The sequence below is a fragment of the Paroedura picta genome, chromosome 7 (genome assembly GCF_049243985.1).
Source record: "Paroedura picta isolate Pp20150507F chromosome 7, Ppicta_v3.0, whole genome shotgun sequence".
Taxonomy (NCBI): domain Eukaryota; kingdom Metazoa; phylum Chordata; class Lepidosauria; order Squamata; family Gekkonidae; genus Paroedura; species Paroedura picta.
In genome coordinates this window covers 18,226,964-18,242,017 of record NC_135375.1, presented here as the reverse complement: position 1 = coordinate 18,242,017, position 15,054 = coordinate 18,226,964, and the positions used below count along the sequence as shown (strand labels likewise).

At 48.3% G+C, this 15,054-nt stretch overlaps 1 protein-coding gene across 1 annotated transcript; it reads right to left on the bottom strand.

Moving 5' to 3' along the window:
- Window positions 1–1,940: 1,940 nt before the first annotated feature.
- On the bottom strand, window positions 1,941–14,829 carry SEC11C (SEC11 homolog C, signal peptidase complex subunit). The gene is made up of 7 exons (XM_077346904.1): window positions 14,633–14,829; window positions 13,830–13,883; window positions 10,342–10,451; window positions 8,733–8,882; window positions 6,776–6,895; window positions 5,027–5,084; window positions 1,941–3,833 (listed from the first exon to the last, which is right to left on the bottom strand). The coding sequence occupies exons 2-7, from the start codon at window positions 13,869–13,871 to the stop codon at window positions 3,780–3,782; spliced, it is 534 nt and encodes a 177-aa protein (XP_077203019.1). The 5' UTR covers window positions 13,872–13,883; window positions 14,633–14,829; the 3' UTR covers window positions 1,941–3,779.
- Between the last annotated feature and the right edge of the window lie 225 nt (window positions 14,830–15,054).

The window sequence follows — 15,054 nt, the reverse complement described above, 5'->3', positions numbered from 1 at the left end:
TACCGCGCTAGCTGGGTCAGTGTCGATAAATTGGATGCATCTTCCCCCGAAATTCTGCCCCTTCTGCTGAGATTCACAAGGCAGCTGGTTTGGGGAAAGCCTTGCACATACTCGATGGAAAACAGCTTTTGTTTGTTCAATTAAAAATATCCTGGAGTCCCTGCCAATCAATACATACAGAATTGCAATGGCTTCCCCTGCCCCGATAGCAAGGAGGAGGGAAGGAAGAACAGAGTTTGATTTATGTTTCCACATTCGGGCAGGAGAAACAGAAAAACGGTTACCTGCTTCCTTGGAGATTACCGATTGCTGACGTCCGTAAGTCTCCAGGGTCACTCCAGTTTCTAAACAGCAGCCAGGGGGAAAGCTGGGGAAATATTTCACCACACACGCAGAGCCTCCAGCTGCAGTCTGGCTTACCGGATGACCTCGGGCCAGTTGTTCTCACTCGCCCCCCCCCCCCGTACGGGATAGTTATGATTTTAAGGGAGGGGGTTTCTATTTGTCTCCCTCAGTTTCTTGGGGGGGGGGGTAAAAATCTGATATGTTTCTAAGCAAGGACTTCTAAACAAAATGACGTTCAAGCATTATTTTTGCAATTGCGCATATTTGCAGTGCGCACACCACATGGAGCGTGAGACCTCACAGGCACATGCAATCTCCCCATTTTGAACCCCTTGCTTTTCCTTCAGATTATGGGGTTCAAGAGATGTGAATTTCCCCAATTCCTTGATGGCTGGAAATTTTGGCAGGCAGGATGAGAATGGCCACAACTGCAAGAGGGCCAGCGTGTAACCCACCTACCACCAAACACACAAAAATTGTTTTTTCAGTACCCGAAGGAGTCTCAAAGCAGCTTCCATTCACCTTCCCACAACAGACACCCTGCAAGGTAGATGAGGCTGAGAGAGCCCTGCTCAGTCAGAACACAAGAAGGGTTGGTTCTTATATGCCGCTTTTCTCTGCCCAAAGGAGTCTGAAAGCAGCTTACAGTCACCTTCTCTTAAAACACAACCGTGTGAGGTAGGACTGGCCCAAGGTCACCCAGCTGTTGCTGGGGGGGGGGGAGGAATTGGACCCAGTTCTCCAGATCAGAGGCTGCCATTGTTAATCACACCAGACCAGGAGGCTGATCCTGGCTGCAACCCTCCTGTGAACAGGAGAATGCAGTCAAAGGGGGGGGGGGAGGCTGCACAGCTCTGCTAACAGCGGCCATTTCCCTGCCTTTCCATCCCACAGCAGTGCAAAATGCCCCTTCAAATGGGAGGGAAGGGGATCCTCACAGGCAGGATTAATGGCAGGAAATTTCAGCCAGCAAAGACAGGGAAATTGGACTCCATGCAGTGAAACCCACGGACTTCCTAAAATGTCAGCTTTGGATCCAACCACCAAGGCGGTTAGTGGTCAGTTTCAGAGAGAAGGGCTCATAGCTCCACGTCAGAGGGGCTGATCAGTGCACAGAATGTCCCAGGTTCAATCCCTGGAATCTCCTGGAAAAAGGGTATGGCTTTAGAGAAAAGCTTGAGTTTTTGCACCCCACTTTTCACTACCCAAAAGAGCCTCCAAGTGGCTCACAATCTCCTCCCATTCCTCTCCCCACAAGACACCCAGTGAGGCAGGTGGGGCTGAGAGAGCTCTGAGAGAACTGGGACTGGCCTGAGAGCACCCAGCTGGCTCCACATGGAGGAGTGGGGATTCAAACCCGGTTCTCCAGATTAGAGGACAACACACTAAGCCACGACACCTAGCTGGCTCTCAAGGTAGCAGGTAACGTGAGCACACCCACCCAAGATCCCGGAGAGCTGTTGGCAATCCGAGCAGACCAACAGCCTGGCTCACGAGAAGGTGGCTTCATGTGTTAGTTGACTGCAGCGAACTCTTAAGCACCCAAAGGACACTGCGCTGGGGGCAAGGGGAGAGGAAAGAAAGAGGCTGAGTCATAAAACAAGGCAGGGTTTTATTGATGACATTGCATAGCGTGATAAGAGATGGGGGGAGGGGGAGTTCCTGGGGTCCGGTATTTGTTAACCACCACGACCCTGAGACCCACCGGAACATTGTTTTACATTTACAAAGTATCGCAAGTCCTTGTATCGATAAAGCAATCCCTTGGTTTGGAAAGATGGATGGGCTAATGGAATTGACACATTTACAATGAGTTTTGCAAAAAAAAAAAAGGCATATATATATATATAATCTGAAGGGGGGGTGGGGTTGGAACCCCAAAACATTCACATTGTTAAAGTGACTTCTTTAAGGCCACAAAGGGGGTGCTAAAAGCCAAGGGTGGGCCTCAAAGGCAGATTTTCTTCTACAACAGGAGAAGTTATTTGAACAGAAGATACGCAATGCTGTTGCAAAAACCGTTTCTCAGGGAAGCTCAGGAGAAGCCACGGTAGTTAAAACTGCTTTATTCCTGCAGCGTAAACGTGCCAAAGGGGGACGAGGCCTGGAGGACCTCTTCTTCCCGGAACAGCACCTTGCATCTGCGTTTTTGACTGCCCAACCTCCATCTTCTAGAGATCCGCACTCACCTGCCTTGGGGCCATTTTGTATACCACGATTCTGGTTGGGCGGGACAGTTCCCCAGAGTCGTTCCTCAAAATGAAATATGACACCTGGGGAGTCTGAACTGCGCATTTTTCGCACGCAGAGTGTGCGTCCTGCCACGGAATCGACCAATGAGCCTGAACATCTATTTCTGGCTTGGTGAACGGGCTGTGAGAAGAATGGCATTTGGCTCCCGAGAGGAAGCCCGGCCAACATAAATCGTAACCGTGAAAGCATCTTGCAACTTCCCAATCGATTGTTTCCGGAGCTCAGGGGATATTACGGCACTGGATGCCCGTGTGAACTAATTTGCACAAGGTGGGCCCAGAAAATCGGGAAGTGATTCTCGACGGATACACATGGCCATCCTTTTGATAGACAGCCAATCCCTGACAATTTGACAGCATGATACCCCGTAAGCACACTCCACCCCACTAGGCCGGCCATGTACACAGGCTCTGTTGGGGGACTGGGTTACTGTTTCTAATGAAGGAATATTTCATTCTCACTTAAGATGGCACAAGACTCTCATCTTGGAAGGTGAGCCGAGATGCCATATTGTTCTGCTTGAGAAAGACTGATTCGAAAATGCCACTCTTGCAGAATCCCTTGAAACCTACACAGAGGCATGCCTTTTTACAAACAAATTCTATATACGGCGGGATGCTTGGTATGAACTCATTCACGAGCCCTACTAAATTCACCTTGATTTGAGCGGGATCTAGGGAGAGAGAGGAAGAGCGACAGATTGAACAGGTCCCCTTTGGTCATCTTGGTCTGCAAGTATTTTTGATCTCTCCCGTAATCCTGCCCAAACCTTGCTTCACTCACTGGATATTTCCGATGCAGCCCCTTTCAAATCAAACGTTCTCAGGGAGCCCACATGGCGCATATCCCCCACCCCGCCTGCCCCCAATTTTGCATTGATCTGGGCTAACAGCAATGGTGTGAACAAAACACGAAGAAACCAAAACAACACGTGAAAGCGACGTCTTAAAGTCACAGGAATCTACGGAAACTGCAGCCCCATCCCGATGAAACCAACCGGGCTCGCCCACGGTGAGTTTTTGAAAGGGCTGCGGCACAAACAAGACAACTCGTTTGGACAAGACGATGTCATTTTTTTGCACACCACGGAGTATTATGTACAGACACGGAGACATTTCAAATATATTAGTATATCTTTGTAGATCTGTGTTCAGAGTTGTGCAAAGCCATCCCATGTTCTTTTATGATTCTCTTTTCAGCAGTACGTAGGCACCCATGACAGCCAGGAGAGCGTACTGTGAAGAGAATGCACAGATTATTATGGTACACAAGTATCTCTAGGGAATCATTAGACTGGCACACCGGAGTGCATCCAACCCTCCTCAAAGTAGCCTTCCTCCAGAGGAAGAGCCACTAAATTTGGGGGGGGGGGAGGGAGACTCTTTTGAAGGCTTCAGACTGGAGCCAAAAGGAAAATGAGGCTATAAATATTGCAATACGTAAATTACAAAACCAATAAACTTTGCCCAGTGGAGTCATTCGACAGGGTTAGGATTCACACCCATTGTTTCAAAGCACATTCTCTTTCATAAATCACTGTTTTAATGAAGAAAGCAGAGCACTGCGCAAAATCACTGAAAGCTGCAATCAGGCAGGGGAACGTTGAAGGGCAGGCTGTGGCTCAGGGGTAGAGCATCTGCTTGGCATGCAGAAGGTCCCCAGTTCAATCCCTGGCCTCTCCACCTAAAAGGGACCAGGTTGTGGGTGCTGTGAAAGAACCTGGTCTGAGACCCCGGACAGCAATGCCAGTCTGAGTAAACAACACAGACTCTGACGGACCTGTGGCCTGATTCAGCAGAAGTCAGCTTTGCAACACCTGAAAGTCTATATGTCAAGTTTTGTTGGGTCTCTTCAGGTGCTTCTGGACTCAAATTGATCTCTTCTACCAAAGACCAGCATGGCTTGCTCTCAGTAGCACCCTGAAGGGATGCTCAGGGCAGCCTGTAACTGCAGGAACCTCCAGTGAGCATTCTGGGCTTCGGACTGGAGGGCATGCGCTTCGTACAGGCTGAAGAGATCTAACAGCTGTTAGATTTGAAACTTCAGAGCCATCGGGGAAGGCACACGGCCTGCTGTGCAATTAACCACATGGGGAGAAAAGACACCCCCCAGCATTCTTCTGCAGAAGCAGGGGACATTTATGCTGCCCATGGCAACCTGGCTCCTTAAGTCAGAATTCTGTCGAGCAAAAACGGAGAACAGGTATCATCATGAGCTGCTGTAAAGCGTTGACCGTGCGCTTCCCGTTTACTTCTGTGACATAAGGGCCAGGTAAGTGGGCAATGGGTTGTCCCCATTCCATACTGATTAAAATTGTCTTAGGCCAAGCCGGTCAGGGTGTGGTCAGTGGCCTACGTACACACCCTTGAACTGTCTGGAAAAATGGGATGCCGCACGTCCAAATAAAGGAAACGACATCTTTCCTTACCTTGAATTTTGGATAGTCATTCATGATTATGGTCACCATTCCAACGTAAGGCAAAAACCTGATTGAACAAAATTGAGAAGACCGTGAACCGGGTTACAGTCGTGCTTCTGCCAGAAGTCCAGATCAGCAACACACCAGTGGGGAATTCCCAAGGCGCCTTTATGTGGCTCCCTTGTTTTTGCTAAATTACAAATCATCACTTTAGAAAGCCCAGCTGCCCCATGGCTACGGAGTTTGAGAACTGCTAAAATTAAAAAAAAAAAAAGCCAATGCTAAGCTAGAAAACTGTCAGGAAGGCCAAGCAGGGAGGTTTTCATGCTCCCTGTCAGAAAAAAACAGGATTTGATTTTGAGCAAAATATGCCTGTATAAGAATTATAATTATTATTAGCAGCTTCATTTATAGCCTACCTGTGAAGGAAAAGCTTTTTATTGAAGATACAACAATGCTTACATCTCAGCCTTTGCTAAGACTAACTACTCGGAATCCATTACTCTGTTTTAACTTCCAACCCCCTGGCTCCCCCCACCTGCCTATTTGGATGCAAATACCTCCGGATACCACCCTCTCATCCAGACTAGAAAGACACAACCGGCACCTCCTGCCTCAAGGCCAAAGAGAGAAATAACACTTTTCCATAAATCACGGCAGCAGAGCCAAAATTCCTGAGCTAGCTAAACTGTCCTAACTCAGATACAGTGCACACCTAGGGCAATCAATTATACAGGACAGAAAAAGAACAAAACAAATAGCAAAAGCAGGGTTTCATGGTTTTGACACTGACTTTCTCACTGGGACTCAAGGCGGATTACCAATAAAAAGACTACATAAACCATGATGCAATCCAAGTACCATTGCTGAACCAAGTACAGATGTCCAAAAACATCTGGGTTCTACAACTAAAGCAAGGTAGGGTATGGCGTCCCAAGCTTGTATCCCCAAGGCAGCTTGTATCCCCTGGAAGGTCGGATTGAAATTAAATCTAAAGTGATTTCTGCTAAACATTAAGAACTTCCTGACAGTCAGAGCAGTCCCTCAGTGGAACGGGCTCCCTCTCTGGAGGGAGTTAAAGGTAAAGGTATCCCCTGTGCAAGCACCAGGTCATGTCTGACCCTTGGGGTGACGCCCTCTAGCGTTTTCATGGCAGACTCAGTACAGGGTGGTTTGCCAGTGCCTTTAGTTTGTCATTACCGTTTACCCCCCAGCAAGCTGGGTACTCATTTTACCGACCTCGGAAGGACGGAAGGCTGAGTCAACCTTGAGCCGGCTGCTGGGATCGAACTCCCAGCCTCATGGGCAGAGCTTTCAGACTGCATATCTGCTGCCTTACCACTCTGCGCCACAAGAGGCTCTTGCCTGGAGGTAGTTAAGCATAGGTTAGATGGCCATTTGATCACAATGCTGATTTTGCAACTCAGTATTGAATTTAGGCAGATTTTGAGAGAGGGGGCTGGAAGAGATGAATCACTGCTTGGTTCTCATGGCCCTTCCATATATGCCCAGGGTACTGCTGATCCCCACTTAGGTCAGGAAGGAATTTTCATCCAGGTCAAACTGGCCCAGGGATATTGGAGGTATAGAATAAAGGTCACTGGGGGAGTGAGCCAAGAATCATCTGCCTTGTGCAGAGCATTGGACTAGATGACCCTTGGTGCCCCCTTACACCTCCATGTTTCTACATCCCTTCTTACAAACTGCACATTTTGTCCTTCACCGAGACAGCAAAGCACAGACAGGCGCACTTCTTACCCTCGTGCTCTTCCTACCACGTCCTTCTTTTCCAGCCAGTTCTGGCCTTCTTTGTACAAGCCTCTATCATCAACTTCGTTGTTATCGCCCTTGGTCAGAAATTTGATGTTGCCATTTTCTCTGCAAGCCAACAGGACGGCAAATTCATTAGCACCTCCGTTGAAAGCCACGGCACCGAATGTTTGCAAAACAGCCATTACGAGATTAGATACCGACAAGTACAAGCCGCCCTTCTTGAGTTTTAATAAACAGCGAGGCATTCGCTGTGTGACTTTTAATGACAGATTTTTAGGGGGGGGGAACCCTGTTTATTTCTTCCATAGCCTGTTGCTAACATACTGTGGTCAAAACAGAAGACAACCCGTCCCGTCATGAGGAATTATCTTGCATGGACACCAAGCAAAGAAGCCCTGGTACACCGCTATAGAGAAGAAGAAGAAACTACTCAATAACAGATTCTCAGCTGTCAGGAAAGTTATTCCAATTGAAGGAATTCTGAATGCAGTAGAAAGCAGACTAAAGCAGCCCACAGTTTAAAACCAGATCCTAACTCTTTGAGCAAGAGACAGAAGTTGGGACAGGACGGGGACCCATCGAGCTCTGCTCAAGGCCAAATAAATAAATAAATAAATAAAAATAAATAAAATCGGCAGGCCAAGCTGCAGCAGAAACAGGGACAAGGAAGCAACAGTGGCTTTTTCTTTCTTTCTTTTTTTTTTGGGGGGGGGAATGACTTGCAAGCAGTATATTTACAATACCAGCCTTTGGCTGTGCATACCACATGGGAGGGAGGCAGTGGCTCAGAGACAGAGCCTCTGCTTGGCGTGCAGAAAGTCCCAGGTTCGATCTCCACTTAAAAAGGACCAGGTAGGAGTAGGTGAAGTAAAGGAGCTCTGCTCAAGGCCCTGGAGGGCCACTGCCAATCTGAGTAGAGAGTACTGACTTTGATGGTGTGATTCAGCGGAAGGCAGCTTCAGGTCTACGTCTGTCCGTTACCGCTGAAGGACCCCTTCTGACATTTGCCCCTAGTGGAGTAAAGGCTGCTGCAATGTGATTAATCCCCACACCACTGGGTGACAATGCAAGACAAGAGGCCTTTCCATGCCAGTGCTGATCCAGCTCCCCAGAAGAGGGCAGTATGCAATGGCGTAAGAAAGCTGGCATGGCACAGAATTCACCCGTGCGCTCTCAGAAGGCTAATGTTACCGAGCACCGGTTGGAAGAAGCCACATGACAGCAGCTTCCACTGCGCAAAAACTAACACAGCTGATGTTGAATTACTCTTTACGGATCCATACAAATTGAAAGCATCAGCAATATGAAATAAAGGGCGGGGATCATCCCCGCATTCTCCTTTTCCGCATTTGTGCGTTTCCGTTGCTTTGGGGAGTGTTCCGCTTTGCATGTGTTTCGCTCCCTCTAGAGGTCGATTCAATATTACATTGCTTTATGTTCCACATCTCTCTGCCAGACAGAAAGTGGCGTAATTTCACATCAGCCACTAGAGGGAGCAAAAGACGTATGGAACAGAAGCCAAAATACAAAGCCACAAAACACGCCAACGAGGAAAATGAAATAAAGAACAGCCCTAAGTCCTCCAGTGAGAGCCCCTTCCTTCCAGGTACCCACTGTTACCTTACTTCCAATTCTAACATCCCACAAACAAAATCCAGTTCCATTAGACAAAAGCCATCTTATCTTATTTCTCTTCTATAATTTAGTGCTTCAATCCACACTTTTTATGAATCAACCATTACTGAAGGGGGGTAGGGGTTGGATGTTGATTTTAATATTCATCCAGGTGCCCCAGCTTCATTTTTCTGTCAGGAAAGAACATGCCTCCAGTTCTTCCTTCAATGCAAGATATCCATTCCTTCAAGAATTCTACAGCTAGAAGGGCCAAGCAATATTCCCCACAGTGCAAAAAACGCCTTAATTTGAGTGTGCGCCATATTACTTTTCGTGAACCTTGATTACTCTGTGCACGATCGGGATGTCTCTGCCTTCCACTTTAAACACGACAATTTCTCCAGCTCTGATGGGGTCGTCTCGGAAGTTTGTCAAGAACAAGAGGTCCCCCCTGTGAAAGGCTGGTTCCATACTGCCGCTGTAAGGAGACAAGGCATGAACCAGACTATATCATCTGCACGCAGAGGGCAGGAGCCCACCCCTCCACACACACCAATGTACTCAAAAGGCTTACAGAGAAAGTGCTTTGCCTGCTACCAATACAGTAAAAAAAATTTACAAATTATAAGCGACTGAAGCAGGAGGCGAGGTGGCATGCTATAGTCCAATTGCATCAGGACACTAAGCAGGGTCGGCATTTAGGATGAGAGATTACCAAAGAAGGCTCTGCAAAGGATGGCAATAGCAAAGCACCTCTTATTGACCGTTTATGCACTGGAGGTTTCATGCTGGGCTGCAGGCTGGAGTTTTAGTCGTGGCAGGTTGCCCCACCTCTTCCTGCACCCACATGGGGGAGCATTTGGCCTGGTGCACCTCATCCACCCCCGATTTGTGCTCCTGCACGGGAGCTGGGGCAGTGAAGTTCCCAGTGCATAAATGGTGATTGTTGTTACACGCCTTGAGCCAATTGGGAAGGGTGGGCTATAAATTGGTAGCTGTTATTGTTGTTACTATTAGTCCCACTTGCCTCGAAAGCCCCCTGCTAGGATTGCCATAAATCAGCTGCAACTTGACTACAAACTGCATGAAAATGACTCTGGTCTCATGGGGGAACTAAGGCAGATGGTGAGTGGGTGGGCAGAAGGCAGGATTGTGTCGGTGCTTGGCTCTTGTGGCCCTTCCTTGATTGCCCAGAGAAATACCTAAAGCCTCTTTGGGATCGGAAAGCAAAATTCTTCCAGGCCAGATAGGACAGGGATGCTTTGGGGGGGGGGGGCATAATCTGGGCACAGTACTGGGGCTCCTGTGGGTGGGCAGATAGTTGTAAATTCCCTGTGTTCTGCAGGGGGCTGATCCAGATGACCCTGGAGGTACCTTCCAACTCTAGGATTCTATGACTTTAAATGTCCTCAAGAATGGACTTGCAAGCAGTATATTTACAATACTAGCCCTTGGGCATGCATACTGCACGGGGAAGGGTAGCTGTGGCTCAGTGGTAGAGCCTCTGCTTGACATGCAGAAAGACCCAGGTTCAATCCCCCGGCATCTCCACTTAAAAAAATCAGCTAGTTGTAGTAGCTAATTAAAAGCCCCGTATCCTACCCCGTTGCTACCTCAACCACTGTGAATGGAGCTCGGTCACTGCAAGCAAAGAAAACTGCGTCCGAATGACCACAGCCCTAGAAGGCCCCTCTGCCTTCGCTTCCCCTGCAAGTTCCTCTCATTGCTTCAGACGAAGGGCTGGGGCAGGGGTAGTCAAACTGCAGCCCTCCAGATGTCCATGGACTACAATTCCCAGGAGCCCCTGCCAGCGTTCGCTGGCAGGGGCTCCTGGGAATTGTAGTCCATGGACATCTGGAGGGCCGCAGTTTGACTACCCCTGAGCTGGGGCAATCCTTATCAACGGCCGGTCGAGCTGGATTCCTCCACAGACCTACCTCAGGACGACGACGATGGGGCTCTCGCTGCCAGTGATCACAATGAGGCCCTTCCAGATCATGAGGGCCGAGGACACGATCATGGCGAAATTTAAGACTTGGTAGTAGAGCTGCAAGGAAGTGAAATCGCTGCGGTGAGCGCCACGGTGGATTGTAAATAAAACGCGGGCTTCCCCACCCAGAAACCCAGGGTACCCATTTTTGGCTGCTACATCCAGAATAATTGGGGGGAAAAATTCTCTCCAGTCATCCTCAAAGCATCACATTGACATTCGCTCTCAGTGGACCCATGAAGCCGGTGCAGTGGAAAGCAAACCATTTTGGAGAACCATTTGAGGATATATCAATGAAGGGGGAGGGGGGGAGACCTGGATACAGAAGACCTGTCATTGCTGAGTTCTGGTACCTCCGATTTCACATGTGCAACCGTCCTGCAAATTGCTAACCCACATCTATCTATATTTAATATAACTTCAACTGACCAAGGAGTGGCAGCAAGTGCAGGAAGAGCATTTGAAGAAGAAGAGTGGTTCTTATATGCGGCTTTTCCCTACCCGAAGGAGGCTCAAAGCGGCTTCCAGTTGCCTTCCCTTTCCTCTCCCCACAACAGACACCCTGTGGGGTGGGTGAGGCTGAGAGAGCCCTGATATCACTGCTCAGTCAGAACAGTTTTATCAGTGCCGTGGCGAGCCCAAGGTCACCCAGCTGGCTGCATGTGAGGGAGTGCAGAATTGGACACGGCATGCCAGATTAGAAGTCCGCACTCCTAACCACTACCCCAAACTGGCTCTCCCCTGTTTGCCAACAACAGACACCATATGATGTGTCTCTCCTCTCCCTAATAGATGAATGGGGGGGGGGGATACCGCTCTCTTATCTGTTGTTGATGACTACTGTTGTTGTTATAGCCCTTTTTAATGGGGTTTTGACGGGTTTTAACGGGGTATTAGTTGGACATATGTGAATCGCCACGAGCCTTTAGGAGTGGCGCTCAATAAATTGAAGTAATAAAATAAATAAAAACACAGAGAGAACTAATCCTCCCCCCAACCCCCCAAAATGGATGTTATTGTCTGGTCTGGGGAGGACCGAGCAACGCAAACTCAAATTATTGGCTTTAGGCAGGAGAGACACCCTGAATTTGGAGATGTAAATATCTGAGAAGTTCCGTGTTTGAAAGCGCCCCCCCCCCCAGCATCGCCAGTCCGCCCAGGGTGCCAGATCTTTATAATGAAGTAAGCAGCAGGATGGCGATTCACAAAGCGGGGCAATCGGCAATGGGCTGCCAAGAATCAGGGCGCCCTGGTCAGACCGCCGGCAGAGAGGAACAAAGCAGCACAGCGGGCCCGAGAAGCAAGACATTCAGAGCCACTGCCTGCAAAGGGGGACTGTGCATCACCCAAACTTAAGGCTGCCCCAGTTTCCGAGGTTCTTTTAGGCCAGATACTTGCTTTCAAAAAAGAAAAGGTACGCAGCGTCCTTTGGGTTTCATAACTAACTTGGCTAGGTGCAGGACTGAAAGTGGCAACCAGGAGACAGGTTAAACATAAAAGCCCCACCTACTCAAAAGTCTCTTGGGATTGCACGTTTGCAATTCTTTGTGGGACCGTGGCTGAGTGGGGCAGCACCTGCTCGGCATGCAGAAGGTCTCAGGTTCAATCCCCGGCATCCCCAGTTTAAAAGGTCCAGGCAGGAGGTGATGGGAAAGGCCTCACCCTGGACATCCACTTGGTGCTCTGAGCAGACAATACTGGCCTTGATGGAACAGTTCGGTATACGGTCGTTTCACAACAATTGCAACGATTTTATTGTTACTGTTTTAGACCAGCCACAGGCATTTAAAAAATAACTCAGCAATAAAAGAAATTCCCACTATAATCTATTTTAAGAGCAACACCTATCAGTTAATTGCAGGTCATAACAAGAAGAGTTGGTTCTTATATGCCGCTTTCCTCTACCCTAAGGAATCTCAAAGAAGCTTACAATTGCCTTCCCTTTCCTCTTCCCACAGCAGATCTCGGGCTAGTCACAGCACTGATAAAGCTGTTCTGAGCGAGCAGTAATATCAGGGCTCTCTCAGCCTCACCTTCCTCACAGTGCGTTTGTTGTGGGAAAAGGCAAAGCAACTGTCAGTCGCTTTGAGACTCCTTCTGGTAGAGAAAAGCTGGGTATAAAAACCAACTCTTCTTCAATTCTAGAATTATGCATTTTGTTACTGTGTCTTAACAGCAGGGATCACACCATTTTTCTCCCTAATTTATTTCTAAGAAACCATTTCTTTAAAAGATTCCAGCCCCCAGCGATACCAAAATTCAAATTGCAATGGGAATCCAAACATCAAAAACGACAGAACTCTGAAAGCACAATGAACAGAAATTCTTTTCAGAGTTCATCATATGTGCAAACATCACTATTTTCAAGAGGCCTCCTCACAGGGGAATAAGAAAACTAACAGGAAACGATGTATCAAAACTTCTAAAGATCAGGTTCTTAAAAAGTCAATATGCAAACAATGTTCTCACATAAGTATGATGTGGCCTCTAGTGATTGCATGGCTCAGAGCAACCTGCTTCCTTTCTTGACAGATTAGATCGTGCTCAAAAGGAAGTGCAGTTTATACACCTGCTTCTGAGGAAGTGAAGGCAAAACGAATGCATTTCTCCAGTGCACCAGGCAAGTACAAAATTCAGCACCCACACTATTCTGGCTTTCATTTACTCTTAAGCAGGTTTCTGTAATTCTAGGCAGCAGTCTTCAGTAATGCTTTAGTGAAGGATCAAGCCACACAGAAGAATTTCCAATCATCAAAAAGTAGGGGTAAAAATATAAGTCTTTCCACTATCCTACAACTAGCCTGACCTGGATAAGCCAGAGGAGGCAAAGTTAGACATGGTTACTCATGGCTAGTAAATGGAGGGTAAATCTCCAAGGAATTCCAGGATCATGACATGGAGACAGTCAATGGCAAGCTACCTCAGAATGTCTCTTGCCCTGAAAACCCTACAGGGTCACCATAAGTAAACTGTGACTTGACAGCAGTTTCCACTAGCCTAAAACTAGCAAGAGAAACATTATGCACTGTAAGCAAATCTGTTTGTAGATGGGCTGATCCTGCCTTGAGCAGGGGGTTGGACTAGATGGCCTGTATGGCCCCTTCCAACTCTATGATTCTGTGATTCTGTGTGGCTAATTTTCACAACTTCTACCAATTACAAGATTTAAAGTGCAATCCTAAACAGAGGTACACGCTTCTGAATTGAGCTTAGGTTTGCACTGTTAAGTTCTGTAATTAGCTAACAATGTAAGAGAATTTTTGCCGCACATCCCAAACCATTTGGACCTGGACGTCACTGGACGTGGCTCAAGGCTTTCACCACCTCTGGGAACCCACCCCCATTATGTGCAGTATTTTGCAGACAAAGCACAATCAGAATCCGCTCCAACCCATGCCCACGGCAAACTCCAATACAGGCACCCTTCTGCTTTACCTGGCGCTTGTTCATTCGCCGGAGGTCCCCAAAGATATCCATGGTTACCGCTGTCTGAGGAGCCAACGATGATGAGAAACAAGAAACCAAAAATGGGGAGAGGAAAAGAACATTATTTTAAAGTGGAAAGAATACCAAACTCTTCTATATTTATCATTCATAGAAGGGGTACAAAAAGAACTTAGAGATGCAGAACAACAGAACACTGACCCTTCCAACTACCCACTGTCTGGCTGAATTTAGCAAGCCATTCACTCTCAGCTTCTGACCCATCTGTAAAACAGGACTATCGTAATCTATCTCGGCATTCCAACAAGGACAAGCAAGACGACCTCTGTAAACTATCTTTATAACTTTGTAAGCTGCCTTGGGTGCAAACGCCGGAAGAAAGACGGAGCACAAACACCCCCAGACAGACAAGAGCAGTTCAAACTACACTGGAGCGTGTCGCGACCCCACAAAGAACAAGATATATTAGAGATTAACTCTAACTTTATGGTGGTACCATAAAGGCCAGTTCAGCTTCATTTCCAGCCTATGCTTTCCCAGCCCACCCCTTCAGGTGCAAGGCAGGAACCCTCCTCTGACCCACCAAAGCTTTGCTAGAAGGAAAGGGGTAGGCTTTTCACTTGCCCCCAAGCTCCTCTCTGGCAGCTCAGCTTTTCCTCTAGAAGGTGACACACCTTCCCAAGCGTGCCTGCAAGGGGCTACAGCCCTGGGCCTCCAAAGCCACCCTCCTGGACAGCCTTGCACCCCTCCCTCCCCGGCAGGAAGCAGCAAAGAGGGCTACACCCAGGACCCACCCGTTTCTCTTCCTCCTTCTGGGCTGGAGCTTGGCCCCACCAGCTGCCAAGGCGGGCCGGGGCCTGCTAGAGCCCCCCAGCCCGAGGTGGTCCCTTCCCACAGTCCAGCCCAGCCCCAGCAGGTGCCTGGCACTGAGGACCATTCACACTCCCCAGGGCAGCCCGTCTAGGAGGGACAGACCCAGGAGCCCTCGTGTTAGCGCAGGCATCTGGGAATTGTAGTTTTCGCCCTCGCCGCTGTCGCCGCAATCCCCGCACGCGGGAAAGGCCTTGGAGACTACATCGCCCAGAATGCAACTGTGCGGAGAAAGGGGCCCTTTCGGCATTCGGGCATGGTGACTTCATCGTCGCCTGAAATATCGGGTGTTTTTTTCTCCAGAGAAGGAATAGGAAGGTTTTTTTTTAAAAATTGCGACTCAAAC

Excerpts from the sequence above, each read along its gene's own strand:
- SEC11C (XM_077346904.1), bottom strand. The coding sequence starts at position 13,871 with ATGGATATCTTTGGGGACCTCCGGCGAATGAACAAGCGCCAG. Across the intron at positions 6,896-8,732 it reads GTAATCAAGGTTCACGAAAA|AGAAAATGGCAACATCAAAT; the intron begins GTAATATGGCGC and ends GTTGGCTTGCAG. Across the intron at positions 5,085-6,775 it reads GTGGTAGGAAGAGCACGAGG|GTTTTTGCCTTACGTTGGAA; the intron begins GTAAGAAGTGCG and ends TTGTTCAATCAG.